The 20,482-nt window shown below is 38.1% G+C and overlaps 1 protein-coding gene across 4 annotated transcripts in view; it reads left to right on the top strand.

Annotated features, from left to right (window-relative positions):
- trpm7 (transient receptor potential cation channel, subfamily M, member 7) overlaps nucleotides 1-20,482 on the top strand; it is a 73,479-nt gene that overhangs the window by 16,168 nt on the left and 36,829 nt on the right. For 2 of the 4 annotated variants that reach the window (XM_076880054.1, XM_076880004.1), the window contains exons 1-7: nucleotides 8,880-9,115; nucleotides 9,893-9,972; nucleotides 11,124-11,162; nucleotides 14,786-14,993; nucleotides 15,406-15,619; nucleotides 19,453-19,577; nucleotides 19,735-19,906. In XM_076880054.1, coding sequence (XP_076736169.1) covers nucleotides 9,065-9,115; nucleotides 9,893-9,972; nucleotides 11,124-11,162; nucleotides 14,786-14,993; nucleotides 15,406-15,619; nucleotides 19,453-19,577; nucleotides 19,735-19,906 — 889 coding nt within the window. In that variant the 5' untranslated portion in view covers nucleotides 8,880-9,064. Of the gene's footprint in view, nucleotides 1-8,858; nucleotides 9,116-9,892; nucleotides 9,973-11,123; nucleotides 11,163-14,785; nucleotides 14,994-15,405; nucleotides 15,620-19,452; nucleotides 19,578-19,734; nucleotides 19,907-20,482 lie in introns of those variants that run through there. The other 2 variants (XM_076880086.1, XM_004539603.3) reach the window with 2 other exon arrangements.

The following is a 20,482-nucleotide window of genomic DNA, read 5'->3' as shown; positions in this document are numbered from 1 at the left end:
TAGGCCAATAATAGTAGGAAAAAAATGGAAAAAAGTATTGACATCAGCTACTAGGGCTGCTCAATTAATCGAATTTTAATCACGATTACGATCTGGGCTTTCAACGATCATTAAAAATGACTGAGCCGATTATTAGCCCCTCCCTCATGCTTTACTCTCGCGCTGCTCCGTGTGGCAAATCAAGCGCACTGGTCTGCATTTCGAACACGCGTCACAACAATTAAGAGGACCCGAGGGAAGCTCGGAGAGCTAAGCAGAAGTTATTTGGAGAGGAGTGGACTGCCGTTGGTTGAAAAGAGAGGTAAAAAAAAAACAAACTTCAGTGGTGTGGAAACATTATGGGTTCGCGGAGTCAGACGTGGATCAAGTAGACACAGTGTGTAAACTTTGCTATGGTGTCGTAGCTGCACCACAGAGCAACACTGCAAAGTTTACATTTTTCATTTATTTCTTATATTGCAAACATTTGCACTGTTATCTGTATTTGCACACTATTTTATATTATTTTTTAAAGTCATTATTCAATACATTGTTATTGTTAACCCTTTAAAGCCGGTCAGAGCAGCATGCTCGTTTTGTATAACTATTTTTAAATCCCTGTAGAACCTGAACCGCTAAGCTAGCACAATAATTTTTTTTCCATATGAAACCAGAGGAGTTGTATTTACATCTTATGCCATCAGCTTGTCCTAGGTCACGGTTTCCTTCCACATATAGCTTTGCAAAAATTGCATAAAAAGTGCTTGCAGGAACAAAAACATAATATTCCAGAAACACGCTTTGCCGATCCGATCAGCTGTTCTTAACACTTCCCACATTGAAAAAGACGTCAACACGAACTATCGCAAGTGACGTCATTTTCGCGGAAAATGTAGTTTTTTACTTGTAGGCCTTAGAACTCGAATTGCACAGCTGGAAATAGTTTATTTTGATGCACATGCACATTCTTTGCAAATTTGCATCATAGGATTGTTTTTTTGTTTTTCCTGCAGTATATAAAAATTGCTGTATCTCCAAAAATAAAACTATGAAGACACTCAAAATAAATTTCCTGTTGTTGTAAACTATTTTTTGCAACTTTTTTGTATTTAAAGTTTTGAGGGATAAACCTCTTAAATTTCTCCAAGTAGAAATATATGTAAAAAAACAAAACAAAAATGATTTTCAATTTTTTTGTAGTTTATTGCACTTTTTTGCAATTAATGTAGTTACTATGGACTTAATACATACACATTTTTAAAATATGGGCTATAACAGTTGTATTGATGTATAGCAACTTAAAATGCTCCCACAAATGGCACTACAGCATGTTAAAAAAAAAAAAAAAAAAAAAGCAGCTCTGGCGGACTTGGTTCTATGGTAGATCTTAAAGGGTTAAATAAATATCGTCAAATAATCGTGATCTCAATTTCAGTGAAAATAATCGTGATTATCATTTTTGCCATAATCGAGCAGCCCTATCAGCTACATTAAAACCAGAGACATTAAAAAGACACGTGTTACTGAATAAAAATTTATAGGCGAAAGGTGGTTGTCCTGCTCCTGGAGAGCCAATCAACACATGAGCTGGTCTTGTTTTGCGCAGTTGGTGTTTGACAGTTTCAGCTATGAGGCGGCAGTCATATCGACTCCTTATTGTAGTAAAGAACTGTGCTTATCTTTTTTCTCTGCTTAGTGTAACTGTAAAGATATTGCAACTGCCAGTATATGGTTGTGTGTCCTCTTATGATGCGTTATTGCTGCATTGCTGGCAGATATTAGACAATAGTCACTACTTTTGCTGGTGCTCATCACTTGAGGAAAAACCGAAAGCTAACCATCTTGTGGTGAAGAACAAATGACTCAAAGGGGGTAAAGTGTGTTTTAACTGTATATGAATACGTAGACAGGCAAAGCTCCCGGGTCTAAAAAATGAAGCCAGTGCAGAAGCGTCTTAAACCTGCATTCTTGTAAATGCCTGCAGGGGGTGACTCCTATAGCAGCACGAATATTGTGAAGAATTCTGAGGAAAAGACGGTGTTATCTTTCTTCCATTCCCTAAATAAACTCTTACCTGATAATTGTATGGTGTCAGTCACTAGTTTCATTTTACAAATTTTGTTACCAGTTAGAGCTAAAAAGGACAACAAAGCAGAGTTCACCTTGGAGCAGGTCTGCCTCGTTACTGCCGAATTGCTACTGCGAGCATCCAGTATCAAAACATAAAGATGGCGACAGGAGGAGGACTGTGGGAGTTAATTATACCCAATGGGTGGCATGATAGTCCTTCCATCATTTAAATACAGTCTTTTGAAAAATTGGTGGACAGTGGGGGAAGGATGCAAAGCCATTGCAGTAAATAACTACATAATTCATGCTTCTTTGCTGGGGTGTTTTTATGTTGTGCTATGTTTTCCTGCTTTCTTGTAGACCAGTGCCATTGTTATCATGGCCAGCATGTTGTGATAGCCAACATATTCTTCCTTTTTAAAATGACAAATCTGAAGTGTTATCACGTGGATAGACTGCTTCAAGCACTAACAATACTATTTTTCTAATTGGCTCACCAAATATCAAACCTACTATTTAACGTCATTGGATACAGTGGTTTAGCCTCCCATGACTGCCTGTAATTGCATGCTCTAAACCAGTGCTAAACATGGTTTTTCCTGGCTCAGCATGGGCCTTTGGGTGGTGACTATGCAAGTAAGCAAGATTTGTACATGTAGTTTGGCAAAAAGTCAGAATTACCTTAATTAAAAGAAGTCCAAGATTTTGTGGTTACCTTCTGTGTTTGATGTGATGACTAATGCTGCTCTTGTGTGTCTGTGTGTTAAATATAAAGATGGAGCCCAGAGCCAGGTGGCTTAGCAAAAAAGACTGAAAACAGATCAGGGGGTCAGCTCTGTCACGAGCTTTTATGCCTTACTGATGTTATAATGTGTATTTATCTGTTTTCTAAAATCTTTTAACTGTTTGGGTCGTACCTTAAGAACTGCAGGTCTAAATTTGGGGATTATTCCAACCATTAAGTGGCACCCACTTTTTATTTACCATCTTTAATAAGTGGTTTTGATAATTGTGGGTTGATCTACACTCTGTGGTTAGCAAAGGCTTCATGAAGACAGTTGACTAAAACCTGTATCCATACTAACAGTGAAGGTAATAATCCCACTACTGAGATAATAAATCCCCCCCCCCCAAAAAAAAAAAAAAACAAACCCTCAAAGGTTTTCTTACAGAAATCAGGATAAAATTTGAGAATAAATAAATAAAAGAATTCAGTGATCAAAATTCAAAGTTTTGGTCTGTTAAGCAGCTTTTCTTTGATTCTTCTTTGATTTAAGACCCTTTATCTCAGTAGTATGCAGGTTGTATTTTTTTAGGCAGCAAATCTGTGCCGTCACTTCATTTCAGGTAGTGTCGCTTGATTATGACAAAAACCACATGGTGTGTTTGAAACTAGAGATGGCACGATACCACTTTTTTTATGTCCGATACCGATTCCGATATCATAAATTTGGATATCTGCCGATACCGATATGAATCCGATATAGTGTTTTTAATCAACAAAACTGTTTTTTTTTTTAAATATCTTGCTGCATTTTGTATAAGTTCATACTCAAGTTTAAAACAACAAGTACACTAAAGCTATTCTGTTAAACCTGTATGCAAAAAAAAATATTTCAGCAATACTGATCAATCTTTTTTTTTTTTTTTTTTTTTTTTTTTTTTTTTTTTTTTTTTTCTAAATGACATCAGAAACAGCAGTATGCGACATTACGTGATGGCAGAGCTTCAGTTCATCCTTTGTCATTTTTTTTTTTTTTTTTTTTTTTTTTTTTTTTTAATAAATAGGACAGGGGGAATGAATGAGAGAGAGAGGGGGAGAGAAAGAAAGAAAACCAAAGGGGAGAAGAGACGGTGAGAAGGGGGGGGGAAGAGAGACAAAAAAAAAAAAAAAAAAAAACTCCTGGGTCACCTGTATGGAGAAAAACAAACAAACAAACAAACAAACAAAAACAAACAGAGGAGACAGCAAACAACAAAGAGCAACATAATAATAGAGAAAACAAAGCACCATACCATCACAATAAACTAGCTAGTCATAGATATCAGTATTTACTAAGTAATAAACGATATTGTGCAGCACGCAAGATAGACAGCGCACAGTGTGCTTTGAGGCAGCAGCCAAGAAAGCTTTAGTCCGCGTCTGTGAATACCCATGTGTGCATACCTGTGTGGATCAGCATGCTTGCATTCCAAAGGTTTCTCCATGTAATGATCTGCTAGGGAGTGTGGGGGGGCCACAGCCCCGTCCTCCAGGGTGTGAAGCGGGTATGGAGGAGATCAAAACTCCAGACATCCAGAGGCCCCCAGAACACAAGAGACCAAGGAAGACCAACAGAGGGGCAGCCGCGCCACTGTCCCAGTAAGAGCTGAGGAGAGTCCCAGATGAGGGCTCGCCCAGCAGCCGCGGAGCAGAAGTCAGGGGGAGTTGCAGTGACGCGCCCGTGAGCTCCGCCGGCCCCCAGCTGCGCCTGAGTGACCGAGCCCTAGGCCGAGAGGCCGGGGGCACCCCACCTCCAAAGGGGCCCGAGCGAGCCCCAGGCCCCAGGCCCCGACAAGCGGCCGCCAAGGAGTGAGCCGGTGTGTACCCGGACGCCCACCCCCAGACACAAAGAACCACCAACACACCGACACCTGAGGGAGTCCGCCACCGGCAGGGGAAGTGGTGGTGGGTGGAGATAGGCCTCCAAACCTTGGAGGGCCTGAGGTGTCCCCAGAGAGGTGGCGTCTGATACCCAACCTGACATATAGACACAGACATACAGGCACACACAGACACAAACATCCATTCCCACCCTCATGCTCTCATATGCACTCACTCCACACTCAACCAACGTGGAGACAGACATAAAGCAATACTGATCAATCTAATAAACTTAGACCTACACCATCCTCCCTATTCTGGTATTTTAAAGAGTACTTAGCGTAAATATTAAGCAACCTAACTAATAAGGTTCCAACTCCCAGCAACAACAAAAATAAATAAATAAAAAATGGGGAACCACCCCTCACGCTCCACCTCATGATGCTTAATCAACGTAATCAACCTTAATTTGATGCAGTGTGAAAAAAAATGCACAGAAATCAATTATTTTTCAAGAAATATTAAATAGATTCAACATCTTTCTTCAACAAAATTGCAGACTGCACAGATGGTACCTTCCCAAAGGAAAAAGTACTATAGCTTACTAGGGTATATATATTAGACTTAATAGTCACTATATACAGTAATTGACTTCTATTCATTTTACATCAGATTAAAACTTTGGGTGTCAGATAATTATTTATTAAAAGCTAGACATTTTAAATGAGAATAAGAAAGAAAAGTATGTCTTTGTGCCCCCTTTCCCTGTTAATGCCCTATCGGCCCCCCTGGCTAAACTTTGCTAGATCCGCCCCTGCATAGTTACCAGCCGTCAGCTACGAAGAAAAAGATCCTGGTGTAGAAAGTAATATTAAATAAATTCTAACAACAGCTGATCAAGCTTAAACGTGCTGCTGTTGTTCAGCCGCTGGTTTCCTCTTTCTGGTGCAAAGTGGGCCAAAAACAAACCAGAGAGACGGACTCGCAACAGAAAAGCTGATCAGCTGATCATTAAGCAGTTTCATGATTGAAGTAGCAGCAAGAAGAGGCAGTCGTTTGTTAAGCTTAACGCAGGAATGCTTTACAAACATTTAGAGATGGACTTACACACTTGCTTTACTTCTCCCGGGGATAACTTTGTCGGAGATGAAATGCCGGGTTGCTAGCGAAGCTCCAAATGCTATCCAGACCACTGACAGGTCCCGCATGCCACAGCCGCTCTATCACGTGATGCATACTGCTCCGACGTGCTAACGTTCTGAGGTGAGTTACGGCATGTTGCAAGTTTTGTGAGGTGCTTTCGTGATATTTAATGGATCGGATTACATTTTTTATTTTTCTCCGATATCCGATCCAGTAATTTAGGTCAGTATCGGACCGATACGTAATATCGGATCGGTCCATCTCTATTTGAAACGTCAGAAGTCACACCAACTCTGACTTGGTAATCCAAGGTGTGTGCGCGTGTGTGTGTGAAGAGTTGTAAAACTGTAGAACTTGTAATCTCAATTGCCTTTGTTGTGCAATTATTAAAAATAAAGCCACAGAGGGGGGGGGAAAAAAACCAACCGGCTCTGTCTGAGCATGCTGCCAGGGGTAGGGCAGGATGACGAAGAAGGGCTATGGAAAAAAAAATCGTATATTTTTTTCTTATCAGTCAATATAAGTATCTCATGATAGAAATCAAATATGTTATTTCCTTTAAGCTTAAAGGGCTCTTTTTACTCCTCACATGTGAAGATATAAGTTTAATTTTCTTAATCATATACAGTAAAATATTTATTTTCTGTTGAACATGTGAAATGTACTGTAAAATTGTACAACTGTATTTTAACATAGGTGTTTATACATAATAAACTAAAATCTTAATTCCAAATAGGAAGAAGCTTCAATTGGTACACAAGAACACAAACTGGAAAACTAAATTCAATGGCAATTTCAAAGAAATCTGGAAAAAAAGATCTCTCACTTACACACAAACAAACATTATTATTGTTATCATTATTATTGATAATGGTGGTTGAGTAACTATCTTGCTCGGGAGCAAAACATCACCTATTTTCCCCACTATTGTTGCTACTGAGCACAAGAGCCGATCTTGTGCTAGAATTGGTGGACAGTTTCTGACTTTTGCACACTTTGGATTTTACCAGCACTTTGTCTTTTTGTGTATTGTAACTCAAAGTAATGTTCATATCGCCACTGTCAAAAGCTGTAGACCATTGTATCATTTTCTTCTCCCTGTGCAGGAGCTAGAGTGAAAGGAGAAAAACCATATCGGATGACCTTTTTTCCCTTCTGCAGATAACTGAAGAGTGTTGCACAAGTAGTGACACAATAGTTTGATTTTTAACTGTAATGTGATAAATTTAGTAAACGAATATTACTGAATTGCAGAAAATGGTAATGGCATAACGGTAACATGTTTCTTTGTAACTAAATACTGCTTGAGTGGTTGTCCCATACAGTCGTGAAAAAGTACACAGTCTTTCTATTCAAAGATTTTAATGTATCAGCACATAATAGGATTTAAAATGATTTAAATACAACCTCAGGTGAACAACAGTGCATGATGTATTATACCACATCATTAGTCGACAAAAAGGAAGCCAAAATGGAAAAAGCAGTGTTAAAAAAAAAATAAACAAAAAAACCCCCCTAACTGAAGCAATTAGTTGAAGTAAGCCTTTGCTTTAAGACTTTATCACTCTTTATCGCTCTTACATCATTGTGGAAACATTTGGGCCACTCTTCTTTTCAATATTGTTTCAGTTCATTGAGGTTTTTGTACAACTCTCTTAATATCCCTGCCACAGTATTTCAATTAGGTTTTGGTCTGCACTTTGACTGGACCATCACAACAACTTTATTCTTTTCTCTTATACCGTTCTGCTGTAGATTTGCTAGAGTGCTTTGATCATCGTCCTGTGGCATGTCCCAATTTGGGCCAAGCTTTAGATGTTAAACAGATGCTGTCATATTTGACTCGAGACTATTTTGTTAATACGGTCAATGACTGCAAGTTACCCAGGTGCAGCTTGTAGTGGTTGCAAAACAATCAAATTCTAACCCCTCCACCACCATGCTTGACAGTTGGCATGAGGTGTTTACGCTGATACCTTGTTTAGTTTTTGCCAAATGTGCTGTCGTGCGTTACAGCCAAACATGTCTACTTTGGTCTTGTCCAGCGGACAGTTACGGGAGTCTTGCGGTTTGTTCACATGCAGTTTTGCAAACCTAAGCTGTGTTGCCATGTTCTTTTTAGAGAGAAGGTTTCTACTGGCAACCCTGCCCAACACCCTATAACTTGTTCAGTCTTTTTCTAATTATACTGCCACGACATTTAACATTTGTCATGCTAACCGAGGCCTGTAGAGTCTGAGATGTTGCTGTTTTTGTTTTTTTGTTTTTGTTTTTTTTGTGCTGTTTCTCTGAACATTGTCTCATTTTGGGTGAATTTCAACTGCTGGGAATATTAACAGCTGTCATGATTTTTTTTTTTCCACTAGAATTATGGACTTGATATTGTTTGGAAATTGCGTTATAATCCTTTACAGATTGATAGACAGTAATAATTGATTTTTTTTTTTTAAAGATCATTGCTGATGTCTTTCCATCTTGGCATTATGTTAAGACACACCTGAATGCTCCATCCCCACAAACTGCTAGGACTGATTTAAAAAAAAAAAAAAAAAGTTCTGATATGTTAAAAAACAGCTGAATATGATAAATGGCATTTGTGTAAACATAAATCTCTTTGTAAAGGTAATGTTACTTTATATTTTATTGACATAGAAGTGGAAATTGAACAATAATGTTTGGACCCCCTTGTACCCGTATTAATTTTCAGGATCTTCGTTAAGTTGGTGTATTAATCCATGTTGGGACCTTTTTGTTTAAACTTAGTTGCCTTTATTTAATCCTGGCATTTTTTTATGCTGTTCTCCTGTAAATGAGTATCAAAGTAAAGGAGGTTTCTTAAAGACTAATTGTAGTGCCTGAGTTGTTGGGAGAGGTTTTGTGTGTACTGCATGAATCACAGTTGGTGGTGTGTTGTCAGTAGCCAACTAGGTATATATCACTGAGGTCTCTGCCCATCCACTAATCCTCTCCCACACCCCTGCCTCCCTCACTTCTTTCTCTCCAGCCTAAGTATAATATCTAGTTTGTCTCAGACACATTCATCTGCCCCCTGAGTGGCTTCTTACAGATTAACTGTGGATGGAGTTTGGAGGCTGCAACCTCTCACTGATCACTCAGCGTTTAACTCGAGCTGGGTCTGTATGGTAACTGTGCAGCTGTAGACTTTGAGACCTGTATGGAAATTGCGTGCAGATCTAACAGCACAGTGAGTTGCTGCTGATGACCCAGGACTCGGGAGAGGCTGTGGGTGTTGTGGTTTGTCCAGGAGATGCGTGAAGGAGCCCTGGTATGTTTCTGTACAAAGCCCTTAAACACAGAGATGAAGAGGAGGACATCCAGGTACAAACTTGGTTGCTTATTGTCACTAGTCAAGATGTGGGATGACATGCTTATTGACATGTTTTCAGTATTTTCTGGAGGCAGATTTAAATCCTGTTGTGTTGGATGTAACTTCGGATCCTGAATTTAAGATGCTTCTGTTTAGTTTATATCAAACAACATGCTGATATTGAGAAATGTTTAACGTGACCTCCGGGAGAAAATGTTGCTCTGCTACTTTTGTCAGATTTTAAGGAATTGTTGAAATGTTTTGGAGAAGGTGTTTGCAGGTTCCCCTCTTTGTGCTGAAGAGATTAATAGTGCTAATCGCCCTTGGGTTCCTCTGAGCTGCTCTGGAGGGGAACAATAAGGCACGAGGCATTAAATGAAAATTCCTTCACCATAAACCTTTGTTACGAGAAAAATGCTGTTGTAGAATTAGAAGGCTGTTTATACTGTTTGGTAGATGCCTCTAACTGGTGTTCCTCGTCAGCTCTTTTTGTCATGATTTTATATGACTGTTTCATTTTTCTCCTGTGTTAAACCTTCTAATCCCCTTAAATTGTTATAGACTAAATCCTGTATTAAGGGGTGCAACATCCCTTTTAGCCTTTTAAGATGTCTTGAAGTTTATTATTTAACATTGTTATAAATAACTTAAAACATACTTTGCTTTTATTCTCATTAAATTTTTCTTTACGTATCTTTTATGTATACTTTTCTTGAATTGCATTTGAGTCCGTTAAACATGAGAGACCTCAGCTGCCGCTGCTCACAACTCTTTCTTTTTGTTCACAGTCCCAGAAATCCTGGATAGAAAGCACTTTCACCAAGAGGGAATGTGTGTACATACTTCCAGTGTCAAAGGACCCCCACAGGTATGTGCTTAGACCTACTGTAGTGAGTCTGCTGGTGATAGCCATGGAAACGGCGTAATTGCATGGTGTGAGTTAAAGAAGGCCCAAACCATAACGACTACTCTCCAGAGGCAAAATGAGTCTGTTTTAATGTTTACGTCTGTCAATAAAATTACAGATTTAAGTGTGGGGTTAAGCAAGTGATGAACCTGTGGATCGTGACTTCTTTCAATCTTAGGGATGGGATTTCCCCCCCCAAAAAAAAAGCAATATTAGCACTGTTAGCTCTGATATGATGTTTATACCCCAGCTTCAGGTATCTGCTTTATACCGGTGTGAAAGTAATAAAATGTCATCCTCACAGTGAGAATTGGACTAGGAATCTTTTATGTGTGTAGATAGAGAGATATATAGCTATCTGTCTGTCTGTCTAGGTCTTTTGACACAGTATTTTTCTGCAGACTTACTGGAATCTTACAATGCAGTGTTGAAATTATATGCAGGCGTCTTCTTGGCTTGGCGTGTCATGAAGGCCACTTATCCACACTGTGTGCATGACAAACATCAAACAGCTCTGTTAAAGGGGCAGTAGTTGCTATAAATACTCATCCACTTTCAGAGAAACGGGAAAGGAAAAGGTGATTTAAAAAAAAAAAAAAAAATTTATGTTCCCACCAGCAGCTTATATTTACAGTTAAACAGTCCTTGGATGTCTTCCTTTCTTCTTGTAAACTCACAATAATGATGGGTGACTCGTTTTCCTGTGTTTTCTTTTACATCAATTATTTGCAAACTGGTTATTCTCTGTTAACTGCTATATGTGCGGCTTCTGCTAAATGATTCAGAGGTGTTAGTGAACACAGGCTCATTTAACATTAGGTCAAAGTGTGGCATGTGACTGTGATCAAAGTGAGTCCCTTTGGAAGGTTTCATAACTGTCTCTTGGTTAAAGGCCAACTTAACCGGGCTGTCTGCCCAGGAGACAGTTAACCTTCCTTAATGTCCTTAAAGAACTTTCTCTGCTGAGAACTTCCTCCAGACTTGGAGAAATCAAACCCTCACATTAGTCTTGTTTTAGAACCGTCGTGTATGGTCGGAAATACTCTTCAGATTTATCTATTCTGTTTTTATTTATATTCGCACTGACTGAGTTGTTGTGGCATTTCTTTCAGATGCCTTCCAGGATGCCAGATTTGCCAGCAGCTCGTCAGGTGAGTATTTGTTTGCTTGTTGTTCGACTCATTCTCTGTTATCTGACAGGGTTAGCCTGGCAGAATCCATGCCTAACCAGCTGCTTTACATCAGAATAACCCCCAGAGGTAAATTCTTTGCAATTCCTTTGAAATTCCACTAAACAACAACCTTTACCAGGAAACAATTAAATTCCAGGCTTTATGTGTTAGGATGCGTATTCTCCCCTAAGGCTAGTAGAGGAAGACAGAAAACAAAGCTCAGACTCAATAATGATAAACAATTAGGCTTTTTTGTTTTTAGAAAAATCTGTCATCATTGATCTGTAGATGGTTCATATCTTGGACACACTTTTACCAAGTGTGTCCAGTATTTCAGTTGTGTATATGTTTTAGTAGCTTGCTGCCTCAGAGTTGGAAGTACCACAATACTGTTGCAGTTACACACCCAGGCAGAAGCTTTAAGGGAGACCGGTGTCAACATCTGGCTGACACGAGAGGGAGATAGACAAATGATGGAAATGGAGAAAGAAGTAAAGAGGCTGTGAATTAGATCACCTTTGTCCCTGCCAGTGAATCCTGTCTGGCAATGTTTGGCACACATCTTGTGGAGAATATTAAAATGTTTCTAGAAGCCAAGCCATGCCACTCTGCAGCCCTCCAGGCAGTTATTTTGAACTCACTGTCTAAATAAATGGGCAACTGCGTTCCAACATAAACTCAGCATCTGCTTATCTCACAAAGTCCTGAACAGTGCAGTGCTAACTGATGTTATAGATACAATAAGTCATGGAAATGCAAAAAAACAAACAAACCCAAAAACGTATACCCACAATAATGAGTAGATGATCCTGGCCTTACACAGCTGAAACTGTCAGGATCTGTGTGCATATATCAGCACAATAAGATTAGCTGATGTGGGGTTTTTTTGTAGTGGAATGGTCATAATTTCCGATAACTCAAATAGTTAAGTTATAAGAATAATATGTATTTTTATTTCTTTTTTTGTCTCGTGGGTCAATAATACTGCGATTTAAGAGCTGAAGCATAAGAAATTCTCCTGCGGAAAAGGAAATGTGAGAGCCATTTAAATTTATCCTAACATTAGTCCATCAGTTAATAATTTCAGGGTTCGTCTAGATGGTGTTTTAGTGACAAGGGTGTAATATTTTGAAACGGGTGAGACCAAAATCTAACCCAAGCTTATTTTTAGTGTCACTTTAAACGAGTTGCCTTAATGGAGGACTGATTTGTTCACTGTGGCCATTGTACTTGTATGACAGAATGAGGAGATGTTCATAAGCAATGCTATACTCTGCCCACATGTTTCCCAGATGGATTAAGCTTAGCGCCCCAAAGCAAGTGCCAGTTACTACACCTTTGACCATGAACTGGAAGTTCAAGTCTTGATAGTAATGAATAAATGATGAATGATAGTAACAATAACTTTGTGTCAGCTGGGCATGACTTTGACTTGTCTTGTTACTTATAGAGCTGCTTTGTGAGAATGAAATACAGCTCATTAATTTTAATTTACTAATTACAATTAATTAATTATAATTAATACATTTAATACCCTGCTAAGTAAGTTTGCTCACTTACAAAGAAATGAGACCCCTATTTTTTTTTTTGGAAGTTTCATTTTAATGGAGAAAGACAGAATATCAACCCAAGTTGATTGATTTTGGTGGAGCTAGAATTATAACACAGAAATTATAATCAAGATTTCAGCTGTAAAAAGAATGGGGTACATCAGTGTCATGAAGTTGTTATTACAAAGTATAAAGAATGACATGTGTAAGGGTATGGCTTTGAAAAACAAAACCAGATTCTCATCCAGGTAGCAAACTTCGGCAATGGGGCCAATATGTTGTACCCTCTTTAAGTAGCAGCTTAAAGAGCCGTTATGAGAACTGGATTTCAGTGAATGTGTTTTATTTTATATTTATTTTAAGATTATGTAATGATATCGAGTACATTTGCACTATACCCCCATATAAGCAATATCCCATATTGCTGCAAAAGAGGAAATAAGGGTACCTACTTCTCTTTTTATGTCACAGGTAGACAGAGCCAGACTTAGTACTTCCAGGGGTCGATCTTGTAAATGAAAAGGACAATTTGTTTTGCTGAATTTGTTTTACTCTTCTTATTTATTTAAAGCTGTCTCCATTGTCTTGGCTTCTGCCACACTATGTTAAGAGGCTTTGAAAGATTGTGAAGGTTGTGTGCTAGAGTTATAACCAGAAAACACTAAAACAAGGCAAAACTAGGTCCAATAGTCCAATGAATTGTACAATCATTTCAAATACCTGCACCTTTACTTTATTGCAAAAAGGGTCTTAAACATACAGATGACAAAAAACACATGCAATATTGCACTGATTGACTAAGTCTAAATATACAGTACATGTCCCAGGCGGCTGAGTAGTACCTGAGAATTATTTGTACACCTGAATGCCATTACTATTAATGCAGGGTTTGACAAAATCAATGGTCCAATGGCCTGGGGTCATTTTTGGACCTGTGACGATGTTTCCACCAACTAATTCAACTGTGAAGCAGATTAGGTTAAATGAACCCTCACTAATGAGTAGGTTTTTTTTCCTGATTAAAATGTCACTAGAAGTACTACATTAAAGGTTATTATAATCTTAAGGAATGGGTTTGAACTGCTCCCATTCATCGCTGGTTTGTTTTGCACAGTCATAGCACAACTAATTTAAGAAGTTGTTAAAATGAAAACTAACACATAAATTGCTATATCTAACACAGCATGCACTCCAATACTATTCTCCATTACTGCTATTTCTGAAGCTTTTTTTTTTTTTAAATATAAATTGTATATAAACAAATTAATTATCCTATATTCTTAATAATCTAGCTGGAGTACGTTCTGTAATTAAATTGGCATTTTTTGGGGGGGGGGGGCTTGTTTAAAAAATATATATAAATAAATGACTAATAATCTCATCTTCTGGCCTATTGGGGGAAGATGTTATTTTGAACAAGGGATCCTATGCACATGTAAACAGTTTTTGTTAATGATGATGTGCCGCTTTAGCTTCTCTGCCTTTTTGTGCAGCTTTTGATTGTCTGCCCATTGCAAACAGGTTTGCTTTGCAGGTGGACAGGGCGTCTGTACTCAGCCAGAGCTGTGTGCCTCACATGACAGTGTTGTCTCGTACACATACAGATGTTAGGAAATCTTAGGGGAAAAAAAAAAACCTAATCTAAAGCCTGAACTTGTTGATTTATAGTGGCTACTTATACTTGGCTGGCATGATTTGAAACCGCAGCAATGTTTATTTTGAGGTGCCAACATTGTCGCAATGTGTGTTTATAGAAAATAATGTAAAAAATAATAGGCTCACATTCATAGTTCAACATAATATTCAGTTGAAGAGTGCAGTGTTTTCCGAAAAACACTTCAGGAATATTTATCAGGTGTGGCATGGATTCCTGTTCCTTGTACTGTTTGTTTCTCTAGATTATTGTTCTGCTTTTGAAAACTCTTGTTGTAATTGTTTTACTGGTTTCCTGTTATTCTTTTTATTTCAAAATTGTATCATGGCTAATAATAATTGAAACGGCAAACATTTGAAAAATTCATCTTGGCTTTTTTTTTTTTTTTTTTTTTTAAGGTGCTGCTGTGGGCGGCTGGTGCGCCAACATGCTGGCTTCACAGCCAGCTTGGCCACCAAGTACTCAGATGTGAAGTTGGGTGAGAGCTCCAATGTGCCTATGCCCGAGCTGGAGGAGTGGTCAGTGGAAAAACACACAGAGGCCAGACCCACTGATGCCTATGGTGTCATCAACTTCCAGGGAGGGTCTCACTCATACAGAGCCAAGGTGAGGGGCTAATCCCCTTTGCTGTCTCATGTTTACTTTTTTTTTTATTTTTTTAATTTAACATTAATATAGAAACTGTGTTGGGGGGGGCGGGTGTTCCATCACTGTATTTAAGGTGTGGTGACTTCTACATAGATATCCTTGGTCTTGGAGTTTTATAGGTAAACAACTTTAGGCTCGACTTGATGAAATAAAAAAACAAAACAGTTTGATCAAAAACGGTTTGATAAATAGTGCAGATTGTGTATTTCAATTGATTTTAGCTTATTTTTCCGTGGCACTTCACTCTCTATAATATTTAAAGGCAAGTTTCTTCAATCCAAACACAAATTTATTGTGTGTGATGACCCATCCTTTCTTTGTTGTGTGTTACGCTAACATGTTTTTCTTGTGTTTGTGAAACTGTGGACAGTATGTACGCTTGTCCCATGACACGAGGCCAGACAGCATTTTACGACTGATGCTAAAGGAGTGGCACATGGAGCTTCCCAAGATCCTCATTTCTGTCCACGGAGGAGTTCAGAACTTTGACCTGCACCCCCGCATTAAGCAGGTGATCGGCAAGGGCCTCATCAAAGCTGCTGTCACCACCGGGGCCTGGATTCTCACCGGTGGTGTTAACACAGGTAAATAATCAGAGAAACATTGTTCTTTTTGAAATACTGTGGAAAGGACAAAGTTCTTCTGCGTGTTGTATCATTTTTTAAAAGGTCTTGCAATTCAGATTGATTTTTAAATGAGGAAAGGCATTTTTTTATTTTTGTTGAAATTAGGGAAAATATTGGAAATCTACACTTTTATGTCCAGATTCTCACAATGTACATTTATATGTATATTCAAAAATATTTAAATCTGTTTCTCCAAAAGAAACCGAACAATTATATAAATCAGACTGTTAATGATCAAACTCTTCTTTTACAAAAGCTGCAGATTCATGTTTAACAGGTTGTTCAGTCATTGTGGAAAGGAAGTCCTGTCCAACATGTGCTCAGCGGGAAGAAACTGCGTTATCTGTAGATTAACTTTATCAGCCACAGTGCACTGAGTGGACTCTACCTTTTCAGTGTTACTGGCCTCAATACATTTTGAACAAGTTGCACTTCAAGGATATTAAATCATTATAGCTTTGTTTTTATACTGAAATCAGAGTCTCGGGATGAACATTTTTATGTGGTTTTCACAAATAGATCTTTATTCCCTCAGCACAAGAACTCTGAGGAATAAGTCTTAATAGGCCTCATATTCTCAGCAGTGACTGACCATTGTGGTATCATCTTTATGTTTTAATGAGACAAGAGGCTTCATTAGTTTTGCTACTGGTGGATGGAACCACTGAAACCATCACTGAATGCTGCGCGATTAGACAAAATGTGTTAGAAATAAAACCAAAAGTTGATCATAATGCTGAAAGCATAGCAGCCTCCATTAGGTTTGGCAAGTTCGAACTGGTGACAGAACTTCATGGGTAGTTTGTTTTTGGTGCTGCTAGAAAATGATTGTCAGTCCTGGAACATATTTGATGTAGCTTCTCATGAAGGTAACGCCCATCAATTGTTTGACCAATAGGAAGATATCTGTTGTTGAAATCCTTTTGGTTTTCAAATGAATTGCCAACTATGCTTGATTGGGTGGAAGATTATCTTTTTCGCATATAGCACACAATAAATGGTCTTCTACTAGAAATACTCTGCTTTGGTTTGGGGAAGGGTGATCCCTGGGTGGAGCATGAAAGAGGCAGGATATATGACATTACTTGGTGTGAATTCACTCGACAGTTACCTGTACTATTCTCGCGTAGGAGAAATTGGTCATTACAACAAACCTAATTAAATGTAAAATTTCCTTGTTGAGTCAGCGGATTCTTGGTATAATGAAAAATACACTTATTAATATATCTGAATAAACATGCTTTTTTATTATTATTATTATTATTATTATTATTAATTTTTAATTCTAATGATAATAATTATAATTTCTATATATTAACAAATTCTTAAAAGGCATTTTTCTTTGGAAGACTCTTAGCCATGCAATCCTACACAAATAAACAGCCCGTTAATGGTGATTCGCTGATGTAGCAGAAGTTCTCTAACCGTGTCATTTGGTTGTGAGTCGAGGCTGATGTGTGTTTGCAGCCACAGTATGGCGTTAAGATGTTGTGGTCTGATCATAGTGTTTAAATCATTACTCACAGGGTCAATTACTCAGACCGGTGATTACTTTTAATCCATCTCTGGTACTTTGGCCAGTTGGGATGGTCTCCCGGCTCACAAATTACTGCTGAATTTATAGGATCCAACAAGTAAGGATTGTGGTTCACAAACAACTCCAGGGCTAATGTACTTGTTGTGAGCTGGTCCCATCAGTGGCATTTTGGTCATTAACACTCTGGGTTTTTTTTTTCCTGTTTCTTTTATTTGGACTTATTTTTATTTATTTGGACTCTGCTACCTGACAGCAATGCATGTACTTTAATGAACAGAGAACAAGAGAGGAACATGGGCTGTTATTTTGTCTAAGAATGAGAGAAAATTGAAAAACATAAACTAATGGTAGATTTATCACTTAATAAAACTACATCTGCTGCTCCCCTATTTCCATGGGGTCGCCACAACGGGTAGCTCTGCATTTATGATTTGGCAGATTTTTATGCCAGTTGGCCTTTCTCACACAACCCCAAACAGATTTGTTAAGCCAATTAAATCTGACCTATGAATCATTCAAGTATTAAAAAAGGTGATGGACCAGTGTTGTGTCTGCACACAACAGACAAATTAGCAAAGAACTAATATTAACCATACAAATCTAAATTGTAGGTTTAGGCTTTTTAAAACGCTTAATTTTCTCTTATTTCTTTAGGTGAATCTATGAAAAAGGGCAAAGATAACAGTTTGATGGGCATAGAATTGTATTCTTGCACCAACAAGGTAGTTCTCAAAGAAATGTTAGCCCAAACCTTAGCATGTCTTGACATTGTGTGCAGGGTCCTTAAAAAAAATTGAGAAGATTGGACAAATGGAGGACAAAAGAAGTAGCAGGTCTTAAAAAAGAATCTCCTGTAGCAGATCAACAGTCTTTTAAGAAATAGAAAATTCATCCAGCCTTTCAGTTGAGCCATCTACTGTTCACTGAAGCTTCGCTGGAGTTTTTCTCAGTTGGAAGGGTGGCTGTCGAGAAGCCATTTTTAAAGGAGTGGAAACAGAGAGAACTGGCTAAGGTATGCAAACTGAAAATCAGTGGCAACAGGCCTTATAGAGTGCTGAATTAGAAATGTTTGGTTTAAATTGTGATGATTATACATAGAGGAAGGCATGAGAGAGGCACAACCGTGAATGTCTACAGCTGTCTGTAAAACATAGGAGGTTTTGGGCTGCATTTCAGTGTTGGAGATCTTGTAAAAATTGATGGAATGATGAACCCAGAAAAGTAGTCAGATTTTGATTCACTATGCAATAACATCTGGAAAGCATCTGATTGGCAACGGCTTTGGTTTTTCAGAATGATCCCAAATACACTGGCAGTGAAGTAAAAGCATGCCTCTATGGAAAAGCACAGTAATCCACAACTAGTCTAAAGCTAAGAAACACTGAAGTGTTTAGTTAAATTTGAGAACTGTTTAATAGAAAATGACCAAAATTAGTAACAAACGCATTTTAAAACCGCTTATCACATTCATCAATAATGAATCATGCTGCTTTACTGTGCAGCACCTTACATCGTGCATTAGCAACATTAATTATTATACAGACACACAGTGAAGAAGAAAAACATTTAAAACAAACTGATGTTAAATATCATATGAAAACATGTACAAAAGATGTTCACATATCATTAAAGCATGACAAACTAACATCAGAAAAACTAAGGAAGTGTGACTGAAAAGTGTGGCGGATTGTGGCGACAACCACTTCAAATGTTAAAAGTTAAAATCTAAAATAAAGAAGTGAAATATCTACTAAAACTCATTCAGCTGCAACTAAGCCCTCCATGTTTGGACTTCTTCTATGTTCTTAACGCGCAAATAAGTTCTGCCCATCAAAATGTCACGAAAAAGTCAGGTGAATATATCGCCTATTGTCATTTATTGGCCTGATGAATGTCGGTTGGAAACATTTTACATATCACCCAACCTTATTGTCGAGGTTACTTTAAATATAGACTGTTAGTAGGTAGATTTTGAGCATCCTTTAGGCATCTTTCATAAATCTGCTGATATGATGTATTATAGTTTAACCCATCCAATGTTTTTAGTGTCTGAAAGTCAGATGGAGGTTGTCCATTTCTTTTCACAACATTGATTAAATATATCTATAAAATGCATTTTTAATGGTGAAAGATTATGCTGAGATATGTGACTTGGGTGGACAGTTTTATTTCTAATAATAATAAGGAATATTTAGCAGTGGAAACCTTTTTTAAAGAAAGAATAAAAGCTTACTTTTTTTATTTGTTTCTGAAGGTGTAGCAAAACATGTGGGAGATGCTCTCAAAGAACACTGTTCAAGATCATCAAAGAAAATTTGCACTATCGGGATTGCACCCTGGGGAGTGATTGAAAACAGGAACGATCTCATCGGCAGAGACGTAAGATGCAGCTTATTGTGACTAACCTGAATGTTAATGCGCCACAGAAGTTGTAATTTATGTGTGCATATAAAGATATATGTATATATGTGTGTATAGTCTCCTTTTTTTCCTTTACTTTTCTTGCTGTTAATGGCTGCTCTTTTCCACACTGCAGATTATTGCTCCATATCAGACACTACTGAATCCTCTCAGCAAACTAAACGTTCTCAACAGCCTGCATTCCCATTTCCTCCTTGTGGATGATGGGACGGTGGGAAAGTATGGCGCTGAAGTAACATTGCGGCGGGAACTGGAGAAGCATATCAACCTCCAAAAAATACATGCCAGTAAGAACTTTTTTTTTTTTGGTCATTAATGTAAAAGTACATGCTTAGTGCTGCAACAAAAGAGCATGCATACACTCACACACACAAACAGATATCAACATACATAAGTCCCATTGCAGCTGAATGTGTGCTGTTCTGGTGCAGGTGAAGACTGTGTGATGTGTCCATGAATGCCACACTTGTGAGATTGACACAAGACTCAACATTGCACTGTAAATATATTCAAAAATCTCAGACTTCACACTACCCTTGGAACTATGAGTTGGACAAATTAATCAGTCACTTCTTCTACCATTAACAACAAACACAAGAAAAGAAAACCAGGGCTGGTTCACAAACCTCTAAAAAGACTCTGACATAAATTGCTAAACACTCCTGAAACTTTACCAGATTCAGATTTTGCTCTTATCCATAGAACCAACACTATCTGGATTTTAAACCGACTCTTTAATAGAAATCCTGCATAATGTGTTTCAAGCATAAAGTGATAGTCTGGAGTTTAACTAGGGCCAGAAAGAAGCACTGGTCAAAGATGATAATAATACACTACAAACCTTTACTCTCACCACCCAACTG

The sequence above is a fragment of the Maylandia zebra genome, linkage group LG1, assembly GCF_041146795.1.
Source record: "Maylandia zebra isolate NMK-2024a linkage group LG1, Mzebra_GT3a, whole genome shotgun sequence".
In the NCBI taxonomy this organism is placed as follows: domain Eukaryota; kingdom Metazoa; phylum Chordata; class Actinopteri; order Cichliformes; family Cichlidae; genus Maylandia; species Maylandia zebra.
The sequence above is the reverse complement of the archived record's forward strand: the minus strand, read 5'-3'. Positions and strand labels throughout refer to the sequence as shown.